The sequence below is a fragment of the Quercus robur genome, chromosome 4 (genome assembly GCF_932294415.1).
Source record: "Quercus robur chromosome 4, dhQueRobu3.1, whole genome shotgun sequence".
Classification (NCBI taxonomy): domain Eukaryota; kingdom Viridiplantae; phylum Streptophyta; class Magnoliopsida; order Fagales; family Fagaceae; genus Quercus; species Quercus robur.
The window spans coordinates 47,546,960-47,562,805 of NC_065537.1; the positions used below are offsets into that span (position 1 = coordinate 47,546,960).

The 15,846-nt window shown below is 40.3% G+C and overlaps 1 protein-coding gene across 1 annotated transcript; it reads left to right on the top strand.

The window, feature by feature from the left end:
* Positions 1–8,939: 8,939 nt before the first annotated feature.
* LOC126722458 (borneol dehydrogenase, mitochondrial-like) lies at positions 8,940–10,169 on the top strand. Its single transcript, XM_050425616.1, has 2 exons — positions 8,940–9,054; positions 9,291–10,169. The coding sequence occupies exons 1-2, from the start codon at positions 9,017–9,019 to the stop codon at positions 10,066–10,068; spliced, it is 816 nt and encodes a 271-aa protein (XP_050281573.1). The 5' UTR covers positions 8,940–9,016; the 3' UTR covers positions 10,069–10,169.
* The last annotated feature ends 5,677 nt before the right edge of the window (positions 10,170–15,846 follow it).

Here is a 15,846-nt window from a genome sequence, read left to right on the forward strand (position 1 = left end):
AATTATCACTTATGGCAACTGTTCAAAGTTTTAAACAGAACCTAAGTCCTACATAGCTCCTCGAACCACAGACTAAGGGGAAATTATCACTTATGGCAACTGTTCAAAGTTTTAAACAGAACCTAAGTCCTGCATGGCTCCTCGGACCACAGACTTAGGGGAAATTATTACTTATGCAATTTATTCAAGTTTTAAACAGAACCTAAGTCCTGCATGGCTACTCGGACCACAGACTTAGGGGAAATTATCACTTATGGCAACTATTCAAAGTTTTAAACAGAACCTAAGTCCTGCATGGCTCCTCGGACCACAGACTTAGGGGAAATTATTACTTATGCAATTTATTCAAGTTTTAAACAGAACCTAAGTCCTGCATGGCTCCTCGGACCACAGACATAGGGGAAATTATCACTTATGACAACTGTTCAAAGTTTTAAACAGAATCTAAGTCTTGCATGGCTCCTCGGACCACAGACTTAGGGGAAATTATCACTTATGGCAACTGTTCAAAGTTTTAAACAGAACCTAAATCCTACATGGCTCCTCAGACCACAGACTTAGGGGAAATTATTACTTATGCAATTTATTCAAGTTTTAAACAGAACCTAAGTCTTGCATGACTCCTCGGACCACAGACTTAGGGGAAATTATCACTTATGGCAACTGTTCAAAGTTTTAAACAGAACTTAAGTCCTGCATGGCTTCTCGGACCACAGATTTAGGGGAAATTATCACTTATGGCAACTGTTCAAAGTTTTAAACAAAACCTAAGTCCTGCATAGCTCCTCAGACCACAGACTTAGGGAAAATTATTTCTTATGCAATTTATTCAAGTTTTAAACAGAACCTAAGTCCTGCATGGCTCCTCGGACCACAGACTTAGGGGAAATTATTACTTATGCAATTTATTCAAGTTTTAAACAGAACCTAAGTCCTGCATGGCTACTCGGACCACAGACTTAGGGGAAATTATCACTTATGGCAACTATTCAAAGTTTTAAACAGAACCTAAGTCCTGCATGGCTCCTCGGACCATAGACTTAGGGGAAATTATTACTTATGCAATTTATTCAAGTTTTAAACAGAACCTAAGTCCTGCATGGCTCCTCGGACCACAGACATAGGGGAAATTATCACTTATGACAACTGTTCAAAGTTTTAAACAGAATCTAAGTCTTGCATGGCTCCTCGGACCACAGACTTAGGGGAAATTATCACTTATGGCAACTGTTCAAAGTTTTAAACAGAACCTAAATCCTACATGGCTCCTCAGACCACAGACTTAGGGGAAATTATTACTTATGCAATTTATTCAAGTTTTAAACAGAACCTAAGTCGTGCATGACTCCTCGGACCACAGACTTAGGGGAAATTATCACTTATGGCAACTGTTCAAAGTTTTAAACAGAACTTAAGTCCTGCATGGTTTCTCGGACCACAGATTTAGGGGAAATTATCACTTATGGCAACTGTTCAAAGTTTTAAACAAAACCTAAGTCCTGCATAGCTCCTCAGACCACAGACTTAGGGAAAATTATTTCTTATGCAATTTATTCAAGTTTTAAACAGAACCTAAGTCCTGCATGGCTCCTCGGACCACAGACTTAGGGGAAATTATCACTTATGGCAACTGTTCAAAGTTTTAAACAGAACCTAAGTCCTGCATGGCTCCTCAGACCACAGACTTAGGGGAAATTATTACTTATGCAATTTATTCAAGTTTTAAACAGAACCTAAGTCTTGCATGGCTCCTCGGACCACAGACTTAGGGGAAATTATCACTTATGGCAACTGTTCAAAGTTTTAAACAGAACCTAAGTCCTGCATGGCTTCTCGAACCACAGACTTAGGGGAAATTATCACTTATGGCAACTGTTCAAAGTTTTAAACAGAACCTAAGTCCTGCATGGCTCCTCGGACCACAGACTTAGGGGAAGTTATCACTTATGGCAACTGTTCAAAGTTTTAAACAGAACCTAAGTCCTGCATGGCTCCTCGGACCACAGACTTAGGGAAAATTATCACTTATGGCAACTGTTCAAAGTTTTAAACATAACCTAAGTCCTGCATGGCTCCTCAGACCACAGACTTAGGGGAAATTATTACTTATGCAATTTATTCAAGTTTTAAACAGAACCTAAGTCTTGCATGGCTCCTCGGACCACAGACTTAGGGGAAATTATCACTTATGGCAACTGTTCAAAGTTTTAAACAGAACCTAAATCCTGCATGGCTTCTCGAACCACAGACTTAGGGGAAATTATCACTTATGGCAACTGTTCAAAGTTTTAAACAAAACATAAGTCCTGCATAGCTCCTCAGACCACAGACTTAGGGAAAATTATTTCTTATGCAATTTATTCAAGTTTTAAACATAAACTAAGTCCTGCATGACTCCTCGGACCACAGACTTAGGGGAAATTATCACTAATGACAACTGTTCAAAGTTTTAAACAGAACCTAAGTCTTACATGGCTCCTCGGACCACAGACTTAGGGGATATTATCACTTATGGCAACTGTTCAAAGTTTTAAACAGAACCTAAGTCCTGCATGGCTCCTCAGACCACAGACTTAGGGGAAATTATTACTTATGGCAACTGTTCAAAGTTTTAAACAGAACCTAAGTCCTGCATGGCTTCTCAGATCACAGACTTAGGGGAAATTATTACTTATGCAATTTATTCAAGTTTTAAACAGAACCTAAATCCTGCATGGCTCCTTGGACCACAGACTTAGGGGAAATTATCACTTATGGCAACTGTTCAAAGTTTTAAACAGAACCTAAGTCCTGCATGGCTCCTCGGACCACAGACTTAGGGGAAATTATCACTTATGGCAACTGTTCGAAGTTTTAAACAGAACCTAAGTCCTACATGGCTCCTCGAACCACAGACTAAGGGGAAATTATCACTTATGGCAACTGTTCAAAGTTTTAAACAGAACCTAAGTCCTGCATGGCTCCTCGGACCACAGACTTAGTGGAAATTATTACTTATGCAATTTATTCAAGTTTTAAACAGAACCTAAGTCCTGCATGGCTACTCGGACCACAGACTTAGGGGAAATTATCACTTATGGCAACTGTTCAAAGTTTTAAACAGAACCTAAGTCCTGCATGGCTCATCGGACCACAAACTTAGGGGAAATCATTACTTATGCAATTTATTCAAGTTTTAAACAGAACCTAAGTCCTGCATGGCTCCTCGGACCACAAACTTAGGGGAAATCTTTACTTATGCAATTTATTCAAGTTTTAAACAGAACCTAAGTCCTGCATGGCTCCTCGGACCACAGACTTAGCGGAAAATATCACTTATGGCAACTGTTCAAAGTTTTAAACAGAATCTAAGTCCTGCATGGCTCCTCGGACCACAGACTTAGGGGAAATTTTCACTTATGGGAAATCATTTCAAGGTGCGCATGCGGTCTAGCATCATTGCAACCCTTATTCAAATTCGCTGCATGGCATCCTTTTTTGTCTCGACCGTTTATGTTTATTTATGTCATTGCAAACGTTAAATAAAGGGAGGGTACCAGCATACATCCATAGAAAACAAAGAGAACATTCTACATTAATATTCTGAGGTCAATACAAAGAGAGGTCCTTACAAAAGAACACAAAAAACAGGATGACTCTCATTTAAAAAAAAAGGGGAAGTACAAAAATTAAAAGCCTAAAAGCTAAGCCTTAGTAGGAGGATCCTTCTTCTGCTCTGGCTAAGGAGGAGGAGCCTCGGAGATAGAATCCATGGCAGGATCCTTCGCTTTATCAGGCACAGGGATGGCGTCAGGCACCGCCAAGTCCTGCTCAGAAGCTGCTTGGGCGCCATCAGGATTCTCTCGGATCTCCTGAGGATAGAAGACGTTCTAAGGCAGCCTCAGCGCCGAATCCGCAGGAATTCCTGCAACATCAAGGGCGTGAGCCCATGAGATGCTACAGTAGTCCCTGCACACCTCGGGGATCTCCTCGGATAGCCTGGCCTCCGTCTCTTGAACCCCGAGCTGATGAGAAGCTTTCTTTTCAGCCTCTGCAGCCTCCCGGATTAGCTGAGCCTCTTCTTTGACCCGATGTATCTCGTCCCCAGCTTTCTGTAGGGTGGCCTTAAGTACCAGTACATTCTGCTTCTCAGTAGCAAGATTGGTTTCAGTTACGTACAATTTCTGACGCTGATCCTCGGCTTGGGTTTCAGCACTCTTTAGGCCAGCCTCCGCGCTCTTGTGCTGTTTCTCCGATTCTTTGAATTTCTCCGTCAGTTCAAGGATTTCTTACTTAAGGGACCCCACGGTCTTCTCCACCTCAGTTCGAGATTGAACCTCGGCTTTAGCCAAGCTACGGTTGCTGCGGCAGAACTCCTCAGCCATAAACACCTGCTGGGTGATCTGCCAACAAAACAAAACCAAAGTTAGGATAGAATGCAACAACGTTGATGGCTTAATAAAAGGGTGCAAGAATGGTTTACCATCGCAAGGTCCCTTTTAAGGGACAAGAAAAGCTCGGGCTGGGAGAACCACCTGTAGGCCTCCATATCCCGAGGAAGGAGCACTGGCTGCTCCAGGGCCTCAGCTATGTAGCCCGCTCTACCCCTGTTGTACTTTCGAACCGAGGTAATGTAGGGGATAGCAACCCCGTCTAGCTCCATCTTCGGACTCCATGCGCGGGGATTAACGCGCACCTCAGCCCGATTCTCCTCATCTCGGCTCTCCGTGGAGTTAGCCCTTTTACTCCTCTGCCCTCGAGTGGCTTTCTGTTGCTTGGCCGAGCGGAGGGCCACTTCACCTTCCTCAGGAACGTCAACCAGCCTTTTTTTTTTTAGGTCAGGGTTAACCTTGAGGCCAGGGTCGAAAGGAACCTGAGAGGCGGTCGGGGGAGGGTCCTGGGCTTGTGACTTAGCAGGCGCCTTTGAAGACTAACCCTTTCCTCGGCTGGACATCAGTTCTCGTAAAGATTTTCCCTTGCCAGCCATATTGCCTACTTCCTCGTCTGAAGAGTCGTCCGAGCAAGTTATAATGATGGGAGCGCCAACCACGGAGTTTCGATCCTGCTCCCCTTCAGGATTCGAGAGCTCGACTACGGGGGCTTTGTCAATCTCCTCTTCAAAATAAAACTCGTCTATTTCCTCCTCAAGGGAAAGACGAGATGATTCGGCCTCTTCCTCAGCTGGCACGGTGACTTCGAGGTCTTCTGGAGGCAGTTGCACGACCGGTGGAGGATCTCGAACTCCAGGTAGCACGACTGGCTTAAGATCTACTCGGGCCAAACACCCAGGCTTGGACATGTCAATCTTGGCTAATCGGGGGCTACCAGCTCTAACGGCATGGCCAATAGGTTGGAAAGCACGGGTTAGTGGTTGATAGCCCAAAACCAAATGACACGCACGCAGCTGCCCGTCCTCGTGGACGTAGATTTCTGACCTTAAAAGATAATTTAGGGTCGGAACGTTCACGTGGCTCAGCCTGGGAGCAACCAAAGCTCTATCTGCAATACAACCGAGAAGAAAATTAGAATTAAACTAAAGGATTTATGACAAGCGGAAAAGAGAGTAAGTCCGAGGAGCTAAGCCCCTTCCCTAAAGGATTGGGCTTAAAGGCGCCGCACCTGGGGTTCCTGCCTGAGTTGGACAATGAAGACCATCGCTCCATTCTCCTGAGGCAGTGAGGAAGTCATCCTTCATAGTTTTATTGGATATGGGGAGACAGGAGATTAGCCTAACCACCTCGGATCGAGATTTAAGGTAATACCCTCCATTCTCGATGTAGTGGCACTCGTACATGCGTACCACGTCATGCCAGGTCAGACCCAGACCCATTTGCTCGTTTAAGACATCTATGCAGCCTAATACCCTGAACATGTTTGGGGCGCACTGGTGTGGCGTCAACCTATGGTGGAACAAGTAGTCCCGGGTAATCCTACGCATGGGGAGCATCATTCCCCCTTGAATAAAGGCAATCATGGGAATGACCACTTCACCCACACCTCTATCTAATAGTACTCCTTCTGGGGGACAGTACCGCAGAACCACCCCCGACGGGATATGGTATTTTGCCCTAAAAGCCTCCATAGCAGCCGGAGTGTCTACTAGTTTTTTGAATCTACCCATCTAAGCTGAACTGGAGGAATGGAAATAAAGACCGAGGAGAAAAATAAAATCCGAGGAGAAAATCGAAGCGACGAAACGAACGGAACTTACGAATATCTTCACAAATGACCGATGAGGTGATCGGAAATCTCTTCTAGGGAGGGCGCTTCGCAGAAACAATTATGGAGATTTGAAGGAAGGAGGTGCTCAAGGATTTCTGGGCGCTGGAGTTCTCTGGAGCTCTCTGTTCTAATGTGCGGATAAAAAAGAAAAAAGGAGCCTCTCAGACGCTTTATATAGCAGGAGGGAGAGAGAAAAAATCCCTCCCGCTCACGAATTCAAGGAGCAATGCTGGCCGTCAGATCCACATCTCGTCGTTGGATGAAGGAGACATAAAGCTGTCTGGAGTAAATGGCCGCGCCTCGTAAATTGTGGCGCGTCAAAAGTAACCGCCCACGCGTGTGGACCAAAAGTTCATCCGTTCCATCCTTCATAAATGTAAAACCCCGCTTTTCTCCTTGGAGGGAGATCAAAACCGGAGTTTTGAGGGGCTATTGTGGGGACCGGCCCAAAATAACAAGTTGGCTGGGCCTTGGGCCCGTCCGAGGATGATTCTGTTTGAGGAGACGTCGTGGCCCATAATCCCTGCCCAAGCCAACTGGGACGAAGAAAACACGCCCGAAGAGTAACTCCTCTTCGGACATTCCAAAGTCCAGATCAATGATGCATCACAGTTACTGTAGCCCTCACTCCAAACATGTAAAAAGAAAGAAGCCTCAAAATATCCCAGCAAAGGCTGTCACCACCACATTAAATGCACCACAACTACTCTCCTAGCTACATTAATGAAGAGTAGACCCCTGAACAGTATTACCTTGGTCACTACAACTCACAAAGAACTGGTAAAGGCGTCTGATGGGACAAGTGCTCAAGTGGGGGTCTGGATGATCAACAAGTATAGGGCCCAGATGATAAAAGAGGGCCTATATCACATGTAAGAGTCCCCCAAAAAGAGGGGGCGGGGAGAAGAAAAAAAGCAAGAAGTCTTTGTATGAAAGCAGGTCCATGAATAAAACTTCCATTTTCACACCCATTTTCTTGATTCACGTTTCTACATCCACTAAGGACATGCAACGAACAGTCTGAGCCAACTGGAACCAAGTTCTCCAGCCCGTACTCTACAAACTTCATTGTGTGGGACTTCTTGGGCCAGGGCCTGATCGTCCAGGACCGGGTTAGCAAAAATCGTGTCCCTACAATCGCTATCTAGATTTTTTTATTAAAAAAAAAAAAAAAAAAAAAAAAAAAACCTAGAGAGAGAGAAAGAGAGAACAAAAACAAAAATACTTTAAATAAATTTTCCTAGCTTCCTCAGTTAGGAAAACATTGGTGAGTCCTGTGTTATTTTTACTCCATATCAAACATGTAGAGATATGGAGAGATGAGATCTCCTTGCCTCAGTTCCTTCCTTGAGATTAGACCACCATTACTTTAAAAAAATGGTAGAAATTACATGCACAAATAAACTCATATGATAAAAATAAAAAATGTAACAGAGTGAAAATAGACGCATGAAAAAAAAATGTAAGAACATTGTTCCCTAATCTATATATATTAATGATCAAGTTTAAAAAAAATTCAATTAGATTTTACAATTGAAGTCCAATTTTGTGCCAGGTCCTAAATTATTTATTTTTAAAGAGATTGTTTTTTCTTAATTTTATTATCAAATGTGGGACCATATCATAAATATCTATCTAAATAAATTATTGCATATAAAAACTAAAAAGTCTAGAATTAATAAACTTTAATTTTTTTTTTAAATGTATAATTTACATTTTCTACTTAATAATATTCTTACAAGACTTTTTAAAGAGTTAATATATATATATATATATAACTACCAATAATATTTAAATTATATAGGAAAGAATTATATAATATATCTTAGTATATTTTTTTCAAATATACCTATGCATGACATTAAGCTTGTAAAAGCGTACCACGTGTTTTTGTTGAAATTGACTATGACAGAACGGCAAACTATTCTACCTAACATGATGTGGGTCCAGTTCTTGTGGGATAAACTGCTATTCTTACCAGACTTTTTAAAGATAATATATATATATATATATATTTATATAACTACCAATAATATTTAAATTATATAGAAAAGAATTATATAATATATCTTAGTATATATTTTTCAAATATACCTATGCATGACATTAAGCTTGTAAAAGTTTACCACGTGTTTTTGTTGAAATTGACTATGACAGAACGGCAAACTATTCTACCTAACATGATGTGGGTCCAGTTCTTGTGGGACAAACTGCTATTTGTCTTGTAAATTAAGAGTCCGTTTGGATTGAACTTATTGTTGTTGAAACTGAAAATTGAAAACTGAAAACTGAAAACACTATAATAAAATAATTTTTAAATATGTAAAAAGTACCGTGGGATCTATTTTTAATATTTTTAGATGCGTGAACAGTGCTACTACAATATGTGAACATTGCAGCTACAGTGCATGAACAGTAATTTTTGTCTCTACACAGTAAATTCACTATTCATGCGTTGAAAAAAAAAAAAAAAAAAAAAAGGAAGAAAACGTGAAATGAAAACATAGACACAGGTTTCAATCATATCCAAACACATACTAAGTGAATGTTTGAATGTAGATAAAATGATTTTTCAACTACGTTTTTTCAACTACGTCCAGTATTGCCGGTAGGTCTCATATACTGTTAACAGATCCCGTCCAGCTAAAACACGTTTCTTCAAAAAAAAAAACACATGTTGCGGGAATGCAGGGGTGGGACATTGCCTCTAGCTATATAAGTTGGTTACATTCAAGGAGAGATCACAAAGCAGTTTGGTGACGGTCTTCGGGTTTCATTTTTCGTTTTTGCAACACATATTCTAACTTCATCGACCATGGGAAGTTTCTCTTTAGTTTCGGCTGCAGCAAGAAGGTATGAAAAATTTTAGCTATCTAGCTTGCCTCTATGTGTTTAATTTATTAAAGAACAGCAATATTTTATGAAAATAAATCCTAAATTTCCCTCTCTCCGAGTAAATAATTTTTCTATTTTTTTTTGTTAGACGCTGCATGCATTACCTTGTGGCTGTAACAAATACCTTATGCAGATGTGCCATCTAATTAATGTTGACTAAATTTGAGAGATAATATCATGCAAATATGTCACAGGCTTGAAGGAAAAGTGGCACTAATCACTGGTGGGGCTAGCGGCATTGGTGAGTCCACTGCAAGAATCTTCTCCAAACATGGAGCTAAAGTTGTAATTGCAGACATCCAAGACGAGTTGGGCCACTCTATATGCAAAGAACTAAATCCTCAATCCTCATCCTTTGTCCATTGTGATGTTACTAAGGAAACGGAAGTAGAAAATGCTGTTAAACATGCTGTTTCCAAGTACGGTAAGCTAGACATTATGTTCAATAATGCTGGTATAGCTGGAGCAGCCAAACTCAACATCCTTGACACCACCAAGGCTGAATTTGAGCAAGTGGTTAGTGTCAACCTAGTTGGTGCTTTCCTTGGCACAAAACATGCAGCCCGTGTGATGATCCCGGCTCGAAAAGGCAGTATAATCACAACTGCTAGCACATCCTCAATCATAGGAGGAGGTGCAACGAATGGCTACACAAGCTCAAAACATGGTGTGGTTGGATTAATGAGAAATACAGCAGTGGAGCTTGGACAGTTTGGCATTCGTGTGAATTGTGTGTCACCGTATGCGATTGCTACGCCTTTATTAAAGGATTTCTTAAAGCAGCTGGACACTGATAAAATTTCCAATGTTTTTTCAAGCTTAAAGGGTGAGGTTCTCAAGCCAGAGGATGTGGCAGAGGCTGCTCTCTATTTGGGAAGTGATGAGTCAAAATATGTGAGTGGACATAATCTTGTGATAGACGGAGGTTTCACCATTCTAAATACTGGCTTTTGTTTAGTTCCACAATCTTAAGATATGAGTGGACATTCCAATCCAAGGAACAGCCTTTTGTTTGTTTGAACAATTCTTGACATGAATAATGGATGAGGAGCAAGTTCTTGGTCCATGAAAAATGAGTTTTATATGAATTTTTTAAATGATTTAATTTTCCCAATTTGACAATGAATCTAAAATTTTGCTTATGGCCTTCCGGCCAAGTGACACCTTAACTAGCTATATTCTATGGTCCATAGTTGTCAATATCGTACATACATGATACATATCGTATTGTATTCAAAAAGTTGCGTATCGTATGGACATATTGTAAATGGTCATGAATTGTACGATACAATAGTGTCGTATGAATTGTATCGTATCCAATTAATATAGATTTTTGGGCCGATCTGGATTTATCTTCCATTTTAGTGTTATGGCTACTAATACTGTAAACACACATGGCCAAGGGTTGCCACGTGGTTCAATGTATGTGTAATGCAAACTCCCCATATAAAAGAAGGATAATGCCAAAATTGTGGCGAACTATGTACAGAGCACTTGCATCAGTAAGTGCAAAATAGAGAAAGTGTTGAGCTATGCACATTTGACCAAAAAAACACCCACATCAGTTGGTGTAAAATTGTGTATAAATGTACAAGTGTTACAGTAACCGTGCATATATGCATGGTTATTATCGCTCATGTATTTAATATTTTAGTATTTTTTTTTTGGTAGTGTTGGGTTTGTGAGAGAGAGGAGTAATGAGTGAGGAAATAATAAAAAATTATAAAAAAAATGAATATTTTATTGAATAAATGTATAGAATAGATAAACCGATGTGGATGTTTTGTAAAAATAGGTATGTAAAATATAAAAAGTAAGTTTTTAATGTAATATAAAAGGAAACTTTTACACTTACGGATGCGGTTTAAATGAAGTTGGCCATTTCTCATCTTCCTCTATATGGGCTACAAAAGTATTTTCCAACGCAAAATGCAATCTATGAAAGTTTGGGATTAAAAAAAAATTAATTTTGTGAAAGTTTGAGGGCCAAAATGTAAATTTGAAAAAGTTTGGTGGTATTCTTGTAATTTTGAAAAGTTTTGGGGTCAAAATTGTAATTTGCGAAAAGTTTGTGTGAATGTGCTGGCTGTTTGCTTTTGTTTTGATTTTGGATTGGGCTGTGAATGGGTTTTTTTTTTTTTTTTTTTTTTTTTGGGGGGGGGGGGGGGAGGACTGTGAATGGTTTAATTTGGATTAAGTTTGGGTTTAATTTTAGTTAAAAATCGGATCAAACCGGCCGATTCAACAGGAAACAGCATCAACCCGATTCGGTTATGCTTAAAAATCGAAAAATAATCTAAAAAGTAGAAATAATAAAAAACCAGCTATTTAATAAATAAAAAAAACCAAAAACTGTACGGTTGGACCAGTTTTGGAACGGTTTAGTTAAATGTAAAGAAAACAAAGTGTTTTCTCAAAAAAAAAAAAAAAAAAAAATCAAATATATTTTCAAAAAAAACACACACATATGTTTGCAGAGAGGTAGAAGCAAAGATTAAAGGGTTATCTTGATAATTTTTTATGGTGGATTACCTTTACCTGGTCGTTTTCAACTTCACTAATTCTTGAAATTTTTAGGAGAGAGAGTGTCTGAGAGATGGAGAAGAAGAAGCATAATCGGAATTTAAGAGAAAATAAATAGAAAGCTTAAAGAAGTGGGGCTAGACTCGCTGGGTCATTAGGGAAAAGAAAAAGAAAGAAGTAGTGTAGGTGGGATGGGTGAAGGATTTAATGAGTGGTGACTTTCGACGTGAGGGCTTCGATTAGTACTTTTTTTCTTTTTTCTTTTTCTTTTTTGGAGAAGAGGCTTTTTTTTTTTTTTTTTGAAAGCTTTTTGAGAAGAGGCTTAGACTAATACTTTTCTTTCTTTTTCTTTTTCTTTATTTCCATTTTTTTTCGTCCTTCTCTTTCTATTCCTATAAGGCTATATAGTAATATAAAACAGACATTTGGCATAAATATAATAGTTGCTTAATTTTTTAATATATAATATTACCTATATAATTATAAATAACCAAACAATTATGGATTATATATTATTTTTAAATAATAATATATTGTTATTATAAGAACTCGATTCGTAACGACCCGTAACAGTGTCGGGTTCGTACGTAAAAAGGCCCAAACAATATCATTTATAGAGCGTGGGTTTGAAAGGCTAAGCCTTGGTCACCAAATGGTGGGTTTTTCGTGGTGTTTATATATGATTAAGTAGTTTTCACCCTATGAGTCTTTCTCCTGGAGGCGGGCTGGGAGGCTCTGGTTTTTGGCCATTTTTCTCAGCCCTTTCTCTGGATTGCCCACCTTTCCTTTTATACTAGTATATGTTCCTTATCCTTCGTCCACATGTAGGATCGACTTTTCCAAAACTGATACTTATCCCATCAGCCTATATCCAGAGTGGTTGGGGGTGGTTGAAAAAGCTAGAGAGTATGGTTCTGTCAGGTGCAGAGTATTGAATGGCAGTAAGGGCAGCTTTCCCTAGTCGTTTATACTTTCCAGCGTATCCTTCTCGATTGACTTAGATATTTTTAGATTTTTTTCAAGCTGCTCCTATACCGTTTTTGCCCTTCCTTTCAGTGAGACCTCGGACATGCCGAGGACTAAATCGTTCTCGGATGTGCCCCAAGACTACTTTGTACTCGTGTTACCGAGCCTGAGCTATAACCTTCCTCGGCTCGGGCCTTGGGCCCCAATGAATAAACGGGCCAGGGCCTCAAATCATTGGGTCCCACAATAGCCCCTCAAAATCCTGCTGTCCGACCTCTTGGTTGGAGAAGAGGGTTTTGAAAATGCTGAGCCTTTATTACGGCTCGTTTAACTCTGTCCTCCATTAATGTTGGTGTCTCTTCATCTACCCAAGAAACATTCCGGGCTACGAGACATTCCTCTGAATTTATTCATGACGCGTTCTTGCCGTTTGATTATCCAAAACGCACCTTTAATGATTTCCCTTTACGAGACCATTCAAATTCGACGGTATTTGACGGTGTGGGGAAGTGGAACGGGTATATTTTAGTTTATAGGTTTTCTTGGAAATCTGGACAGATTAAATACCTCTCGTTTTGCCCTTCATATAAGAAGAAAAGCATGAGGTTATTTCTTTCACATAGAGACCCTTTTAATCCTTCTGAAACCAGAAACCCTTAGCCACCTCCAGAGTTTACTTTATCTGCTAGTTACACCTTAAATTGTGATTCGTTCCAGATAGGAGGGAGTAATGAAGGAACCATACCCTTCTCAGAAATACTATGTTCTTATGAAGCTAAAAATGGCTCGGTCAGGGTAGGGTGGCAGAGACTCAAGATACTTCTCACCCTCCTTTCAGCCAAAATCCGAAGCAGGGGCTCGTAGCGTCAAACTTTCGGCGCGACTGAGCTGGGGTCACCCATTATCAGTACCAGCCGCTCTCTCATGAGCATAGCTAACATGGCACCAGCGTGTTAGGAGTCAGGACTGACGCAGGGACTAAGTGCCCCTGCTTCTTCCTCTCTTCGTTCACTGGTGCCTCCTTTTGCCTCTTTTTCTTCTTCTTTCCACCACCAGATCCATCCTGGTGCTTTTCCTTCTTTCTCTTCTTCTCCTCCTTCTTTCTCTAAAGAAGGTCCTCCTCTCAATATGAGCGCTACTGGGGCAAAGTTTGGAAGGACTTCGGAGACGAGTTTAAAAAGACATCTGACTGTTTATTTGCCTTATTGTTTGTTGTTGGTTTTTTTTTTTTTTTTTTTTTTTTTTATTGTTTTTGTAATCCACCTTCTGTATAGGCTTGTTTAAGCCCTTCTTTGTACGTTGTAATACCTCTTTATATTAATAAAAATCGTTATTGCTTTATTTCACATGTTCTATCTCTTTATTTCTAAAATGGTTACGCCGTGGATAGACATACTATCTTGTGAACTCTTTTTATTTTTACACTTTGACCGATGTCTAGGACCGAAATCCTAGTTAATAAAAAGATCTTACTCTGTGTTTATTGAAACTATCCGACTTAATTAATACTGAATTGAACAAATGATACTTAGGACTGAAACCCATATTAAGAAGAAAAAGAAAGGATATTATGATGAGCTTATTGGGGTGGTCTGGCACAATGCCGCCGACCTGAAAACACAATACTTAGGGCTGAAATCCCTTATCAAGGAAAAATGCGCTATTATGAACTTACGAATGCTGTTTGGCACAATAATACTGACTTGAACAAATGACACTTAGGGTCAAAACTCTTGCTAAGGAAAAGATACTATCATGAATTTAATAGAGTTGTTTGGCACAATAATGCCGACCTGAGAAAACAACACTTACTCTAAAATAGCCGAGATGACAACTAAATGCTCGGTGCGGTGTAGGAAGTAATCATCCGAAGACATATAACCCAAAAATGAACAGCCCCTCCAGGTTGCTGAGTAATAGGGTGTTTCACCATCTTCCTAACAACTTTCATAGCTTTAACCCTTCTGGTATTTGACCCGAGGATTGAGCAACTTAGAATTTTTATTAAGTAGCCGACCTTTCCATAGGTTTGAATCCGAGGACCATGCAATACCTTGGTTCTGTCCAAAACTTGATTTTGATAAGTAGTTGGTTTTCCCATAGGTTTGAGTCCAAGGACCATGCAATACCCTGGTTCTGTCCAAAACTTGATTTTGATAAGTAGTTGGTTTCCCTATAGGTTTGAGTCTGAGGACCATGCAATACCCTGGTTCTATCCAAAACTTGATTTTGATAAGTAGTTGGTTTCCCATAGGTTTGAGTCCGAGGACCATGCAATACCGTTGTTCTGTCCAAAACTCAGTTTTCTCATCTAAGTAGTTAGTTTCCCCATAGGTTTGAGTCTGAGGACCATGCAATACCTTGGGTCTGTCCAAAACTCAGTTTTCTCATCTAAGTAGTTGGTTTCCCCATAGGTTTGAGTTCGAGGACCATGCAATACCTTGGGTCTGTCCAAAACTCAGTTTTCTCATCTAAGTAGTTGGTTTCCCCATAGGTTTGGGTCCGAGGACCATGCAATACCTTGGGTCTGTCCAAAACTCAGTTTTCTCATCTAAGTAGTTGGTTTCCCCATAGGTTTGGGTCCGAGGACCATGCAATACCTTGGGTCTATCCAAAACTCAGTTTTCTCATCTAAGTAGTTGGTTTTCCCATAGGTTTGGGTTCGAGGACCATGCATTACCCTGGTTCTGTCCAAAACTCAGTTTTCTCATCTAAGTAGTTGGTTTCCCCATAGATTTGAGTCCGAGAACCATGCAATATCTTGGATCTGTCCAAAACTCAGTTTTCTCATCTAAGTAGTTGGTTTCCCCATAGGTTTGGGTCCGAGGACCATGCAATACCTTGGGTCTGTCCAAAACTCAGTTTTCTCATCTAAGTAGTTGGTTTCCCCATAGGTTTGAGTCCGAGGACCATGCAATACCTTGAGTTTGTCCAAAACTCAGTTTTCTCATCTAAGTAGTTGGTTTCCCCATAGTTTGAGTCCGAGGACCATGCAATACCTTGGGTCTGTCCAAAACTCAGTTTTCTCATCTAAGTAGTTGGTTTCCCCATAGGTTTGGGTCCGAGGACCATGCAATACCTTGGGTCTGTCCAAAACTCAGTTTTCTCATCTAAGTAGTTGGTTTCCCCATAGGTTTGGGTCCGAGGACCATGCAATACCTTGGGTCCGACCAAAACTCAGTTTTCTCATCTAAGTAGTTGGTTTCCCCATAGGTTTGAGTCCGAGGACCATGCAATACCTTGGGTCCGACCAAAACTCAG